The sequence below is a fragment of the Pleurodeles waltl genome, chromosome 7, assembly GCF_031143425.1.
Source record: "Pleurodeles waltl isolate 20211129_DDA chromosome 7, aPleWal1.hap1.20221129, whole genome shotgun sequence".
Classification (NCBI taxonomy): domain Eukaryota; kingdom Metazoa; phylum Chordata; class Amphibia; order Caudata; family Salamandridae; genus Pleurodeles; species Pleurodeles waltl.
In genome coordinates, this window is record NC_090446.1 from 476,424,445 (window position 1) to 476,440,223 (window position 15,779).

Below are 15,779 nucleotides of genomic sequence, written 5' to 3' on the forward strand. Positions count from 1 at the left end.
CGGCCAATCCGGAGCTATTAGGATGAATTGGGCTCGGTCTTGGCGGATCTTCCTGAGAACTCGAGGAATCAAGGGTATGGGGGGAAACGTGTAAAGTAACTGACCTTTCCAGGTCATCTCAAACGCATCCCCCAAAGCTCCTTGCACCGGATACTGGAGGCTGCAAAATAGCGGGCACTGCGCATTCTCTTGAGTGGCAAACAGATCTATTTGCAGATAACCCCACATCCTGAAGATACCCAGAACCAGATCTGGATGAAGACGCCACTCGTGGTCGACCGAACTGCGTCGACTGAGAATGTCTGCACGCACATTCAGGACTCCGGCCAAGTGATGTGCAATCAAGCAGATCTTGTGGTCTTGAAGCCAAGACCAGAGACGCAGAGCTTCTCTGCAGAAAAGATACTACCCCACTCCTCCCTGTTTGTTTATATACCACATCGCGGTCGTGTTGTCCGTTAGAACTTGGACTGACTGACCGCGAATGGAAGGGAGGAAGGCCTTGAGTGCCAGACGTACTGCCCGCAACTCTAACAGATTGATGTGTAATCTCTGTTCCCCTGGAGACCAAAGGCCTTTGATCTCCAGGCCCCCCAGATGAGCTCCCCACCCTAGAGTGGAAGCATCCGTTACCACCGTGGCCACTGGAGGAGGTAGCAAGAACGGCCTTCCTTGAGACAGGTTGTCGACCGCTGCCCACCATTGAAGAGCCACTGCAGTGTCTCTGGAGATCTTTATCGAATCTTCGAGATCCCCTTTGTGCTGAAACCACTGCTGGCGGACGCACCACTGGAGAGCCCTCATGTGCCAGCGTGCATGAGTGACCAACAGTATGCAAGAAGCAAACAGACCGAGCAGACGAAGAACCTTGAGGACTGGAACTACCGCTCCATTTCGAAACATTGGAATCAAAGCCTGGATGTCCTGAATGCGTTGGGGCGGAGGAAAGGCCCGATTCAATGTTGTGTCCAATACTGCCCCTATGAACAGGAGGCGTTGAGGGCTCCAGGTGAGATTTGGGTACATTGACTGAAAAACCCAGGTCGTACAACAATTGATTCGTCGACTGGAGATGGCACCGCACGAGCTCCGGAGTTTTGGCCTTGATCAACCAATCGTCCAGATAGGGAAACACAGCTATCCCCCTCTTTCTGAGCTCTGCTGATACCACCGCCATCACCTTCGTGAAGACTCGAGGTGCTGAAGTAAGACCAAAAGGAAGGACCGCAAACTGATAATGCTGCGATCCTACTACAAACCGGAGATACTTCCTCAAATCGCACAGGATCGGTATACGAAAATATGCGTCCTGCAAATCGACCAACACCATCCCGTCTCCTTCGTTCAACGCCAAAAGAACCTGTGAGAGGGTCAGCATTTTGAATTTTTTCTGTTTGAGGAACCAATTCAAAATCCTCAAGTCCAAAATCGGTCTCAGCCGACCATCCTTTTTGGGAATCAGGAAGTATCTTAAATAACACCCCTGACCCCTCTCTTGCTCGGGAACCAACTCTATCGCACCTTTTTCTAATAGAGATAATATCTCCTGCTGTAACAGGAGAAGATGGTCTTCCGAACAGAAGGATGGGCGGGGAGGTAAGGTAGGAGGGAATTCCCAAAAGGGAAGAGCGTACCCCTTCTTCACAATGTCGATGACCCAGGAGTCCGATGTTATAACCTCCCACATCGGAAGAAAATGGGCAAGTCTCCCCCCCACCGGAGATGAATGGACAGGGAGTGGAGGACGACTACGGCTGCTTTCCTTGCTGCACCCCTCCCGAGGAAGAGGCAGAGTGCTGCAAGGTGGCTCCTCTCGTACGGACTCTGCCCCTGCCCCTGAAGGATCTGTACAGCAGGGTAGAAGCAGATTGTTGCGGTCCTTGTAATCTCCCTCGAAAGGAACCACGTCCAAATCCCTTAAATCTCCGAAAGCCTCTGAAGGAGGATGAGGCCGACGACTGGAGTCCCAAAGACCTAGCAGTCGCTCTGCTTTCTTTAAAACGTTCCATGGCAGAGTCAGCCTTTGTGCCGAAGAGCTTCTCCCCATCAAACGGAAGATCAAGGAGAGTGGCCTGCACGTCCTAAGAGAAGCCAGATGATCGAAGCCAAGACTGTCGTCTAGAGACTATGGTCGTGCCCATAGCCCTAGCCACCGAGTCCGAAGTTTCCAACCCAGACTGGATCACTTGCGTTACAGCCGCCTTAGCATCTGCCAAAAGTTGTAGCATCTCCTGGGACAAATTAGGGTGGCCCTTTGCCTCTTCCATAAGGGCAAGGATGTAACGCCCTAGTATGCATGTTGCATTAGAAGATTTCAGGGCCATACTGCAAGATGAAAATGTATTTTTAGCGGTATGGTCCATCTTTTTTGACTCTCTGTCCGCAGGAGTCCCAGGGAACGAACCAGGAGAAGATCTAGACGAACAAGAGGCTTGCACCTCTAGACTCTCCGGAGTTGGTTGTCTAGAAAGAAACACCGGATCCCCAGGCGCCGTCCTGTACCGCCGAGCCACCGCTCTGTTGACCGCAGTGGTGGACACAGGCTTTAGCCAGATATCCTTAATGGGGTCCAGCAAAGCCTCATTGAATGGCAGAAGAGGCTCAGCCGAAGTAGACGCCGGATGCAGAACCTCTGTCAACAAGTTCCTCTTGACTTCCGCGGTAGCAAGGGGAAGATCCAAAAAGTCTGTAGCCTTACGAATGACTGCGTGTAATGAAGCAGCCTCCTCCGTGACTTCTCCAGGAGAAGCCAGATCCCATTCCGGGGTAGTGTCTAGGCCGCTAGCCGAATCCAGTCCCTGGAAGTCACCAGAGGGCTCTAAGACTTCACCTTACTCCAGATGTTGCCTCGCGAACTCTTCTTCCTCCAAGAGACGAAGAGCCAGACGTCTTGACTTAAGTCTTGACTCCAAGCCTGAAGTCGACAAGGCGTCGGCCGACGCCAAAGATCTCCGTCGGCGCCGAACCTCGGATCCGTCCGAAGCCGGGGGCTCCGTCTCCAAAGGGGTCTTTGACGTCGATTGGATACGAGGCGAATCCGACAGCGCCGTAACAGGTGTAGTAATCCTGGGCGACGTCATAGGCATCGGCGCAGCTTCAGGTGCAGCAGATAAAAATGAAGTGAACGGCGCCGACCTGTAAGACGCCGGAACACCCAAATCATAGGCCAGAGGGCCAGACGGACCTGCACGACTTCCACCCGGCGTCATGGAAGTAAAGATGTTATACATCGCGTTTAAAAACGCCGCAGGGTCCGATCCCGGAGTCGGAAAAGCTGGGTACTGCTGCTGCTGCACCAGCAAGGCTGCCGAAGAGGGTCCAGGTAACTCCTAGCCAGGAGAACCTTCAGGCCTCTGGGGAGGCTCGACCTCAAAGACCGACCCGGGTGACGTCAGGGTCGTCAGAGGTGGAGGGGTGACGGTCGGGCTTATCTCCCACGTCGGACGACGCCGAGCCGACAGAGAAGCCGATCTAGACCGTCCCTTGCTCGATCGGCGCAGAGATCCATGACGGCGCTGACAGCCACTATGATGGTGGCGAGACCTCGAGGATCTCGACGAAGACTCCCTCCTATGACACCTCTCCTTCTTCTTCTTGGACCGGGTCAAGAACAATTTCACCTCCCTTTCTTTTAATGCCTTAGGGTTCATGCGTTGACACGAACCGCATGCCTCGACCTCATGGTCGGAACTAAGGCACCAGAGGCAGTTTTCCTGGGGGTCGGTAACAGACATTCGACCCACGCACTGGCTACAAGGTTTAAAGCCAGATTTTCTAGGTTGAGACATCGTAACCGCCGTTGGAAACAGTAGCTCCCTGTGAGCCTCGAAGAAGTAACCGTTATTCGGGCACAGAAAAAAGGGAACTGACGTCTGCACGTCGACGAGGGCTTCTTATTGCCTGGATGACGTCATGTGGAGTCGGGCGTTTGTGACGTCATCGTCGACGTGCAGAGCTAGAAGAAATTTCCATTGAGGGCTAGCGCGAGGGGAGAATTCTTTTGGTGAGGAATCCACAGGTAGGTGTATCCATCAGAAGTACGTCTGTTCTGGGGTGCTTTGCTCGATGCATCCAGCAGTAGCAGAATGGAGTCATTTTCATTAGAGACACATTTTACGGTATCAAGGAAATTAAGGAGGTCTGAAGGGCCAGTGCCTGTATGGGATGCCACAGTAGTCAACCATAGAAGCAAAGGTGTAACGACTCGATTGCTAGGAACCAATGAAGATGCACGGTTTCTTTAACCAATGAGGTAGAGAAAAACAAACGGACCCAGCAAGAACACCACACAGCGTCAAACCCGAGCTCGGAAGAATACATCTTAACTCGTCAGTGCGCATGCGCATTATCAATCATTGGTGGAGTTACTATGTCTCGCGACTCGAAAAACGTCTGAAGAAAAACAACCTGCACACGTTTGAGCCCAACACTAGAGGGCAAGAGTATGAACAGCATGTGTATCTACAGATACACATGCTACTAACAAGTGAGTTATTTGCAAGACTAATTATTCACCGTGGCTATTCTTTCTGAATGAATATCTTCCTACATGTGCAGGATCCCACAACAAAAGATAAACATAAATAATTAAAAATTTCACAAACTTTTAAATAAGAAAAATGCCTGCAGGAGGCAATATTTTCTGATAGTTGTAAAACTATCCAGTTACCCAAATCCAAAACAATACACTATCATGAAGATAAACAAAAAAGATAAGAAATTTTAGCTCCTAGATTTAGCCTGTACAAATGTCCGTGCTATTTAAGACCCCTAAAAGATGCCCCTATATAATCAGGCACAGAAGAATGAGGCAGTTTGTTTTTGCAGATCGAGATGAGGAAGGACTTCAAGATGCTCAAAATATTCTTTGATCGTAGGTTTCAGAAAGACATGCAGGGCCATGGGCCACAAATGGAAAAACTAACCAGGCTAAGCTTAAGTCACAAAGATGCATTACTACTGGACCTATACATGCATCAGGCTTCAGGGATCAACAATTAAATGTATTCTGCAGAGCTCAGCTTTGGTTAAAATGAGAAGGCAAGGAAGTAATATATATATAAACAAGATAAATGTTCTCTGTTTAACAAAACTTTATCAATGTACCAGAAAGATGCAACACAAACAATGAATGTTTATGTGTTTGCTATTCCTGAGAACTGAACTGCTGAATAAATGTCTATTGCTGGATCACGGCATAAGTACCTGTTTGACATCTCGTTAGAGCTCCAGGAGCTCTTATGCCATTCAGCTTAATAAAACCTCTCTCAAAGAACGATCCTGCTTATGAATTTTATTTAAGGTTCCAGCATTAACAATGTAATTTAGTAGCCAGTTGTTGATTTAAGTGTAGATGAAGATACAGTTGCAACAAAGGAAGATTACTACTGACAACCATGCACTTATTCAACAATCTAGGGGCTGGCATCAAGTCAAAGGAAAGAACTCTACTGGTAGTGCCCAGGTATATTATTGATAGGGCCACGGTGCTTTTGCTTCTTGTTGTGCCTTTTAAGTTCATATGTGTGCCCAAGTATTTGAAGAAGCCTGCCCGTGCACTTCCTTTTGCGCTGATGCTCAAAGCTTGTTTCATGCATGGTGCTTGCAATCTAAACATCAACTAGCCCAGCACAGAAACACCTATCACAGGTGCAGACGACTTTGAATCTGGTGCTGGTCTGCATCACCACTCAAATGGCATAATACTAGGGACATAGACTAATGTCTGTTAACTAGTCCTTTCTGTGCAATGACAGCTTCAGTCCTCTACACCCAGACAAAGAACTTGGTTCAACTTAACAATACCACTGAACGTATGGAGCAGAGGATATGCATCCAAGAGCAACCTCTGCTCGAGGGAGTATGATAAACTTCCATTAAACTGTGAACACAAGGCCTCACTAGATTAAGTCAGGTACAGTTTGACAGATGGTCTTACAACCAGGCATTTTCACCTTCTTTCGAATTACGCGAATCACACACTTACGGTCAGTGTATTAGTGACTACCACTTTAGAGGGGGAAGTTCCCTGACAACCTTGTCAGCAGAAAGAATGTTGTTTGAAGCATCAGACAAGAGAAGAAAGTTCTGGTCCACAGCAAGGGGAGGAATAAAGAAAGTGCATACACAAAAGGATGGCACTAAAAGAATATAATAGGTGATACTGTCATGTGAAAGCTTTGTAAGAAATGGCTACAGAATCACTAGGTGGCCTCACAACTCAAACGAATCACTGGATGCACATATGAAAACAGACATGAATAAATCTTCCTGATGGATACTCTACCATCACAATCCTCACCTCTTGTATCTCCTCAAGGAGCAAAACTAGATATGGAAAGTTAAAAAAGTGCTGGTGTACTGATAGGTGGCACTTGGTCACAGGCTGCACCCAGATAAGACATCACTCATCACTGAGACATACAGACCATCACCCTGGAGCACTGATGTCAGTTCCACATAATTTTTCCACTCCCTCAAAGTCCAAGGCGAGGCTAACGAGAATGGCAGAAATTGCAGTGTATCAAAGCTAATTTGAGGCCTCATCAAAAGCCGCAAGAGCTCTCAGAATGAAAAGGCACACAGAATCGGTGAGGAATGTGCAGCTGGATAGAGTATCTACTAGAAAGAGTTAGAGAAGCTAGATAACATATGCTTCTGATGGATATTTTCACCTGCTGATAGCACATCTCTTGAATCAAAACCAAAGCTGCTTCTCCCAAGGTGACAGGGACTGAAGAAATTGTCAAACCTGAAGTCCTGTGAGACTGATATAGCAAAATGGATATCCTTGGAGACTTCAGAGTTGGGATAATCCCAGGTGAGAATATGGCCTGAAGCCAGCACTGCCGCCTTGCAGATAAAAAGAATGTGATTACCAATGGACAATGCTAGGGTAGCAGCCTTCATCCTGGTGGTATGCATCCTGATGCCCTCAGAAGGTCCCTTCTTGGCAAGAGTGTAGAAGATTGTGATACACAGCATAATCCAGTGGATACCATCCACTTCTGAATTGCCTTGAATTCTTGGAACAAGCACAGACAAGGAAATGCTGATCATCAATCCTGTACTCATGGACCTTGTTAATGTACAAACTAACAGATCTGTGAAAATCCAGTCTATTTTTAATGGGAGCAGGTGGCAGGTAGAAAATCGATGCACTGACCCAGGTGAAATTGGGTACACAGTTTCACCAGAAAAGAGCCCTAAGTCCAACCAAACAGTTTGTCCAGGAAAAAAAAAGATAAAAGGAGGAAAACAGGCAAAAGCTTTAGCTAGCTAATGCCCTGAGACAAAGTAATAGTATGAACTAAGGTAAATGGCCTAAAAGGGCTTCATTCACAAAAACAAAGAAATATAGTAAATACATATTTTTTTGTTTAGAAACGTATAATACACTGAACTGAAATCATAAAAATGGATCGTACAACTCAAATTACAGATTCATTCAACAAAAACACTAAATGAAGAAACAGGTGTTACATCAATATAATGACAACCAGTTGCCATGTGTGTGAACAAGTGGTTTTGAGGGGTTGTTTAAACAAAACAAGATATACATATCTATCCAGTATATTGGTTTTCCATATTTCCACATAGCATTTCACTGAGACAGAAGTGTGTGATCCACTCATAATACAAGGAACATTCCGGGAGACTGTATCCCTTTGGTGTAGGAAATGTGCAGAGCCGAGGTAATTGCCATCACGCAGTCAGTCTCAGAGTATTCACAAATAACTGTGCATGGGCTTGAAGTTGAACCCATAAGCAATATAAGCACCAGTTTAACGTCCCACTGAGACCAGACAAAGGAACAAGGGAAAAACACGAGTACACCCCCTTCAGAAAATGGAAACAATAGGTGAATTGAACATCAACGTCTTATGAAGTAGAGAAAGAAAAATCAAAAGGGCCAATACAGGGGTTTGAAGCAACATCCTTTCTCAACACAACAAGAAGCACACCTAGGCCAACATCCAGAGTAAACAATTCTGGCAGAGGGACAACAAGCTTAAAAAATAAGGAAGGCACCTCTGCAGGAAGGTCAAAGGAGCTCAGGCTGCTCCATTCAATGTTCAGGAATGAAGGAGGCAGCTACAGATGTTCGGGTGCAGGACCCTTCCCCTAAAACTGCAAAAGTAGGTCCACTCTCAATGGAAGCAAAGGAAGATGGCACAGAGGTAGGTGGAGCAGATCAGAGTACCCAAATTTCCGCAGTCAGTCTGGCATGATTAACAGCAGCATAGAGTCATGATCATATCACTGCACTTTTCGGACATGTGCTTACTCAGAATTCAAGGAGTCCGAGAGATGGGAGGAAATGCATAGTGAGAACGAAATCCAACCTTAAAAGGAACATATCTCTAAGGACTTCCTGAAACAGGATGAAGGGCCCAGAACTACAGACAGTATGTGTTAACATGATTGGCAAAGAGGTCCACTTGAGTTGTTACCCCTGTGGGAGAAGACAGAATGACCTCTTGTGGTTGGGCGTAAAATGGTGACTGGGATAACTGGCCCACCAAGTCAGGAAATCTGTGAGGGGGTTAATAACTAGCTAGACAGTGTGAGCCTGAACCCAAGCCCACAGCCTCAATGCCTCCAGGCACCAGGGGGTGTAAGCCCAAAACAACCTACTTGTTGGCGTGGCACTTCGCAGTTGTCTTGTCAGTAAGAACCTGTCCCTACAAACCTCTTATAGGAGGTAGGAACCCCCTGCGGGAAAGGAGGAGTTGGCCAAAGCTCAAGCAAGTTAATATGTGAATTCCGATTCATGAGGACCATAGGTCTCTGATTGCCAATGCATTGAGATGACCGCCCCAACTGATAGAAGAGGCATCCCCAACCACTACAGGCCCAGTCAGTGGGGGTCCAAAGAGCTTCTTGAATGCAAGGTGGTCAGTCACCAAACACAGGTCTTGAGCAACTTCCAGGAAAATCGAGACACAGCTGGAGTGCATGCATGTGCCACTGAGTGTGGGCCACATCAGCAGGATGAAAGAGGCAAGCAGGCCCAAAAGAGAGAGGACTATCAGAGCCAGAAGTCGAGAAGAGACAAAAGAGACTGCAAAACCACTGGCGTTCAGCAGAGCTAAATAGTTGAAACAAATCCATATCCATAGGCAGGAGAAGACTGTCTAGCTTTTGCAATCATAGTCTTGATAAACTATGTTGAGCAACTGAATAAGAACGAAATCAGGCTCCACAAGCCTGTCATAATAGTAGGTGAGAGGAAAGAGTCTATAAGGGGACCCCTCTCCTCCAACAGCTTTTGTACTTTATGCCTGTTTCTGAGTAGGGAAGCCTTTGTCTTCAGAAATGTGTCACTTTCAGTAACAGAACTGAAGATAACAGTGGGTGAGAATGTAAGGCCTTCAGTGTAGTAAGAGTTTCAGCAAGCACCAGAAATGTATTAGGAGGCGGCTGAGAATGGTCTACCAACACCTGGGAAGTATTCACCAAAGGTAGCGTTTTGGCTTCTCCTTTCAGATCTACCCAAAAAGATGGCCTCTTAGGGCCACAGGCACATGAGAGAGCCATGGTGGAGCGAAAGATAGCCAGCTTAGCCAGGGTGAAAGTTGCATTTTGTGTGGGTTTATCACAAGTAAACGGAAAATTCAGAAACTGAGTTTAGGGCTCTATTCCCACAGCCTGAACTGAATCCAGTGCTAGATTCATCTCTGCCAAAACTGGTTTAAAGGACGACTTTGAGAATAGAGTCTGGGACTGGACCTGTCGAATGAAAGACCAATCCGTCAAGCAGGAGCTACGTAGTCAAGGATTTATGCTTCATCCTGGAGGTCTTACACTTGGTCTTCGGTAGCAGGCCTCTACAAACGATTTGCCTGTCAAAGGAGAGTTGGAGCAGGAGCTGATGCAGGACCAGTTTTGGAAGGGAGGCAGGCTTGACCTTGATACCACACCAAGAAGAATAGAGTTTCGCAGTCCATACCTTTACAGACCTCTCACACAATCTGGACCTGTTTTTGTATGTGCAGGTCAGAGTGTGATAGCTGCAAAGTTTTGGACTGAAAACATGCACATGACTACTCTAAAGATGCAGACGCAAACTGCAACTTCATTAGCATGGAAGAAATAAACATGCAGCACACCCTCATCACACCCTGCATAAGAAGAAAGCAGAATGGAAGGTGTGGGGGAGGAGGCAGGGCATTCATCTTAGTCTTCCACACACAAGACCTACCTCTTCAGTGTACTGTTGAGAAATGAAGCAGCACACTATCTTAAAGGATGCAAGACTGGGGAATTTGTACTACAAGATTTGAGTAAGAAAAAGGGAAGGGATGATGCGTAGCACTCATTAATTCAGGACACAGTATGGAGCACTTTTCATCTCTTTAGCATAATGTACAACTGCAGAAAATGATGTAGCTTATATCACAAGCTTAACGATAGGCAGCCATTACTCCTTCATCCCTCGATGGTGGATGACAAAATCAAGACAAGTCAATTCAACCCAACTCCAAATGCACCCACTCTTGATTTCCTGTGGGGATAATGCAGCAGGAGCCAGAACAAAGCTTTGATTAAGATACACTGACTCATGCATTACTTGGAGACAGAGAAATCAATTCTGTTGGAGCCTGTACAGTCACCACCAAAGCCAGATTGAGGGTATGTGGCACGCAAAGCAATTATAAACTGAACTGTATAACCTGACAGATGCACATATGTTTAGTCCCCAATTGCTTTCCTGCTTAGAATGACAGCAGCGATGGCAATGGCCACTTCTCAATATTGTCTGAATAAGCTTTGAACACAATATCCTACAACAATACTGCCCGAGGCTTTATTTTCCACGTCCCTAAAGTGACATCTCTAATCTATAGCCATATTCATTCTAACACTTCCATCTCAGCGCCACATTTAGTGTTTATAGAAGCCTTAAAAGTTTGGGGGAGAGCTGGAGAAATGAACAAACTACACACAAAAATGTCAGCAGGAACTGCAGTAGTTGATTTGTGAGAGAAAGCAAAAGACTGAGGTTGCAGGTGCCTACAAATAAGGGGCTTTAATACACTCTTATCATTAACTACCTATTACAACAGAGATACTGGCATCACAGAACTTCTTATTCTTTGTAAAGCTGTTCTTCCTAGTAACCATATTAGAGCCCCCTGTATACCTTGGTACTGAACATGCTAAAGCACTCATTATGTGCTGTCCATGACCACTTTTTGTCAGTGCTCCAGTAGCCAGTATGTCTTTCTGCTTCCGTATACTATTCACACCTACACTTGGAAGGCACTACTCACAGTTTCTTTAATTTCAGAGTAGTGCCTGTCCATGCAAGGAAAACTGCATCTGTGAACTTGCCACTCATTCTGCAAATACGAAACAACAAAAATCCCTAAGGTGGATAGTTTTATAAGACAAGTACAAGCAGACCCACTGAGTGTCCGTTCATGTCTAGTCCAAGAGGTCCAAGACACATTTGTCTAGCATCTTCTGGTTTTATCTGTAAATTGTACATTTAAATGTTCTATTAACTTACCTGTTAATATAAGTTCTAATCATCGATTAAATTATAGCACTTACTGAACACTGAAGTATGTGACTTTATAACTGTCATCACCTCGTTAAGTAAGCCTTTACTGCCCGCACTTAATATCTAGATCAAGTCAAACGTCCACAAGAAGTAACTTGGTAATCTAACTGGAGTTCAATGCTATATTGACCTACTAACCCTGGGACCAAGCTGAGAGTACCCACACAGGATAATGCCAAATAAACAGAACCTGAAAAAAAAAATTGCACATTGGTGGCTAAGAGGAGGGAATCACTAAACTCCAAACTTCAGGGGAAATTAGGTACTGCTTAATGTTATACAGTGCATTCATAGGTGTTGGAGAATCAAGATGAAAGAATGCTACGGTGTGAGCTAAATATGTATGAAGGGGGACCAAGGAACCAACTCTGAAAGAGATTAAAATGGCCAAGGTGCTTAACTCACACAGCTTAAGTATCAAATGCTAGGGTTCCCAAAGTAGTAGGGAAGGGTCCTATGTCCTAAATAATATCAGCAGTTCAGATATCCCAGGGGACTTACTTCATTGGATTGCTTTCCACTATAAGACATTTTCTTGATGGCCACAACCTCGTTGTTTCGGACATCACGGGCCTGTAGAGAAACAAGAAAGCAGAGGTCAAGGAAACAAAAAGGAGGGGAGAGTTATATAGGCAGTTCCCATGAAAAGTGGGCCTTCAACACATTGGTCACAATGCATCCCGAAAATGACAAAGGCAGAGGGGAGGCATCCACTTATCAGTCATCAAATGCTGAAAGATTCATCACTCTAAAATAACAAGTGTTGCTTGCTCTATTACTAATTAACACCAGCTGAAGTATAGTTTTGTCTTCTGCCTGCTCATGACAAGAGCAAACAAAATGTCTGCTCCTATGACTCTAGACAATCCAGGCATATACCAATAAAGGAAGCAAGGGAAAAGGAGAGGAAGATCAAGCAAGTAAACCCTCAAAAACTCACAAAGTAAACTGCGCCAAAGCTGCCGTGACCGATCTCTCGAAGGTCGACAAAGAGCTTCTCCGGATCCTCCTTGAAGAAGAGGTCCGCTACCTCCGGGTCCTTCAAGCTGCCGGCCCGCGCGTTGGACGGCATGGTCACCGCCAGCGTGCGTGACCGCCCTCCACAGGGGAGTCACCGTGTGAAGTGACTGAAGCAACAGCAGAGGCAGGAGCAGCGGCAGCTGAGTTTCGGGCCCAGTTTGGGGTCCCAACAGGAGGCAGGCGATTATTCCGTCCAGTTCCTTGGACATAGGAAACAGTCACAATCATAACGATGAACAACATGAACATCAATACATTTCAAACAAGCACAGATCAACCTATATTTGGCTTTGCGTTTTAAGCAAAAACAGTAATTATGTGGTGGATTACAACTTCTGTAAGACTATATAGCGTATAAAGAAATTGCATATATAGAAATGGTTGTTAAAGAGGTGTGTATAGCACAAGAGACATTGGAGCAGATTTCTTGTTAACAGGCCTATTAAGAGATTTTTTAAACTATGACAACACTGGTTTTAAGAGGGACTCAAATGCATTAATAGCAGAAGGCATGCCACAGCTTTTGCTAAGTAATTAAAAATGATGAAGCAGGCATATAATAGGGAGACATAAGCCTATTTAACATCTTTTTAACCGGGATAACTATTTTATGTCCTTCTGCTAAACTTTTCAACAAATGCAGAGATATCACCAATTCTCCATCACATTCTCTTTTAGAGCCCACAGCTAGCTGCCCAAAGCCTTCATATCAAAAACAATCCTGACAGACCCACACCACTCACGCCAGCTCAGCTTTGAAATGGAATGGATGTAAATATTTCCAACAGGCATTAAAAGGCAAAGAGGTCTGCAAGGGGGCTGGCACCATTGTTTCTTCCAGTGAGATGAAAACGTTACTTACATCTGTTCTCTTGCAAGGGAAATCTCTTCGGATTCACAACATTTATTATTTAATAGAAGGCTTAACAGCCAAAATGTAACTTCGAAGGCCAGATAGTTTTAATTTTTAAAGATATTTATATGTAAAGTATTTCATAATGTGCAGATAAAAAATACTAATAAGAAATCCAAGAAAACATGCTAATCTGCAGTACTCACAGACTGAAGGGTGTCTCTTTACATTCTGTTTTTAAGGTGAATCAGGCTCACCCTTGATTCAGAAAGTTTAGTCTCAAGTCATTTACCACTGGTAATTTTCCTGCATCAGATGTGAAAGCAATCGCTAACAAAAATATTTATTGCTGTAACCATTATTACATTTAGGACACCTTCAGAAGGGGAGGTTGAATAACCAAACGTTTTAAATTGTATTTTAAGGGACACACGACCCTCTTGGAAGTCAAACCTTGGGTCTGAATACAAATAAGGACTATAGAACTCACCACTTGCTTACTCAAATACTTGCCAGAGGAAAGCCACACAATAGTGCTGCTTCAATTGCCTTGTCGCTAGTCAAAAGGCTTTAGGCACCCAGAAAAGTCCCCTTTACTTATTGTTATCTACGCTTTAGATTCGACAATTTGTCTTGGTACAAACTGAATGATGACTGGCACACCATGCATGAAAGAGACTAGCATAAGTCAGAATTGCTTTAAATTATTTACCCCTTATAAATACCGCCACGACATTTAGCATGTGCAGAACACTTTCAGCTGGACCCAAATGATTTCATAAACGGGATAGAATATTGATGGACTGGTTGAAATTATAATCCAAAATTACTTTAAGTAGAAACAAAGGCATGTTATAAGCTATACCTTGTATATGAAAAAACTGTAAGCAGGAACACAACTTTCCAGTTTAAAACTGAAGATTGTATGTGTGCATTCAAGCATTTGCAGTGTACAATTAAAATTGTGAAGCATATGTTTGAGGTTCTTTATCTGTAATGGTTTAATGAGAAGCATCTTCTTTGGGTATTTTTGTTTACTACTAATGTCCGAGGCCATCAAGCAAGTATTCTCTTTATCTCACATGCCTTTCAAGGGTAGATGACTTGAGCAGTCAAGACAAACCCCATGCTGCGAGGCACATTTTTACAATAAGGTTTCAATATTGAGCTTCAGAATGCTGAATACAACTTTACTGTCCATGTACATATATAATGCAGGTGTGGGGTTCACCATTCTTAACTCCACATCGCGTAATTCTGAATATGTATCTTCAAGATATGTATGTAGATGAGGTCAATATTTTTGTAGGTATATATTTGCAACCTTGATACTGATGCCTTTGAGGGCGGTGGGTTAAAAACCCAGATATATTATGACACAATTGAATTGTTAACATTCCAACTTAATGTGTAGCGGATGCTCAAACTTCACAAAATAATAGGATTTATTTACATATAATTGAAAAGAAAAACTGAAAGAAAGGTTAGAGAAATAATCGAAAATGCCAGTATCTTCTACGGTCGAGATACAAAAAAATGTTTTATGGCACTTATGCATAAGGGCTTAGATTTTCTAGACAACTCACCATATGACCAAAGATAACTAAAATATCAGATCAGTTTTCGGACTCCATCATAGCATTTACAAATTCTTTTGATGCTTCAGTCTATGGGACAGACATAGTTCTCAAAATCTTACAATCTATCAATCTAGCCTTGCTATGTATAGACTTTTCAATGGCTCTGCCATTTGGTGACACACTGAACAAATCAGTAGGATGAAGCTCGAGCTACTCGTTCTAGGAAACAGAAAAAGGTATAAAGTTTCTAAATTCAACAATCCACCACCCAAACTCGAGCCACCAGTTAATGGTGCACGTCAGTATTACTTCAGACTTTGGATATTACATGTGCAATGTAAGGACATAGTGCATGATTTTTCAAAACCAGTTCATAACCTAGTACGTATGGGTGGGAGGTATAATGGATCAGTATTCATTATAAAGTTGGCAGGGGCACCGACCTTTATAGGCTCTGTATTATGGATTCTACCATTTGTAGTCAAAATTTTGAGGAGGTTCGTAAACACCCAAAAATGAATGCGCACTGGCCCCATAGCCTTCAGCAATATCAACTGGGAACTGGACATTTTAAAGTCAATATCAAAATCAAAGGGCTAGAAGAACGAGTTACTTACCTTCGGTAACGACTTTTCTGGTGGATACATTAGCTACCTGTGGATTCCTCACCTAATGAATACTCCCATGGCGCCAGCATTCGACGGAAATCTTCTTCCTAGCTTCTGCACGTCGACGAGGACGTCACATTAGCCCACGC

At 44.5% G+C, this 15,779-nt stretch overlaps 1 protein-coding gene across 8 annotated transcripts in view; it reads right to left on the reverse strand.

The window, feature by feature from the left end:
• Window positions 1-15,779, reverse strand: part of TAOK2 (TAO kinase 2) — an 873,025-nt gene that overhangs the window by 614,483 nt on the left and 242,763 nt on the right. For all 8 annotated transcript variants that reach the window (XM_069244102.1, XM_069244103.1, XM_069244098.1 and 5 more), the window contains 2 exons: window positions 12,510-12,789; window positions 12,071-12,142 (listed from right to left, as the gene is read on the reverse strand). In XM_069244102.1, the coding sequence (XP_069100203.1) occupies window positions 12,071-12,142; window positions 12,510-12,641 (204 nt within the window). In that variant the 5' untranslated portion in view covers window positions 12,642-12,789. The remainder of the gene's footprint in view (window positions 1-12,070; window positions 12,143-12,509; window positions 12,790-15,779) is intronic.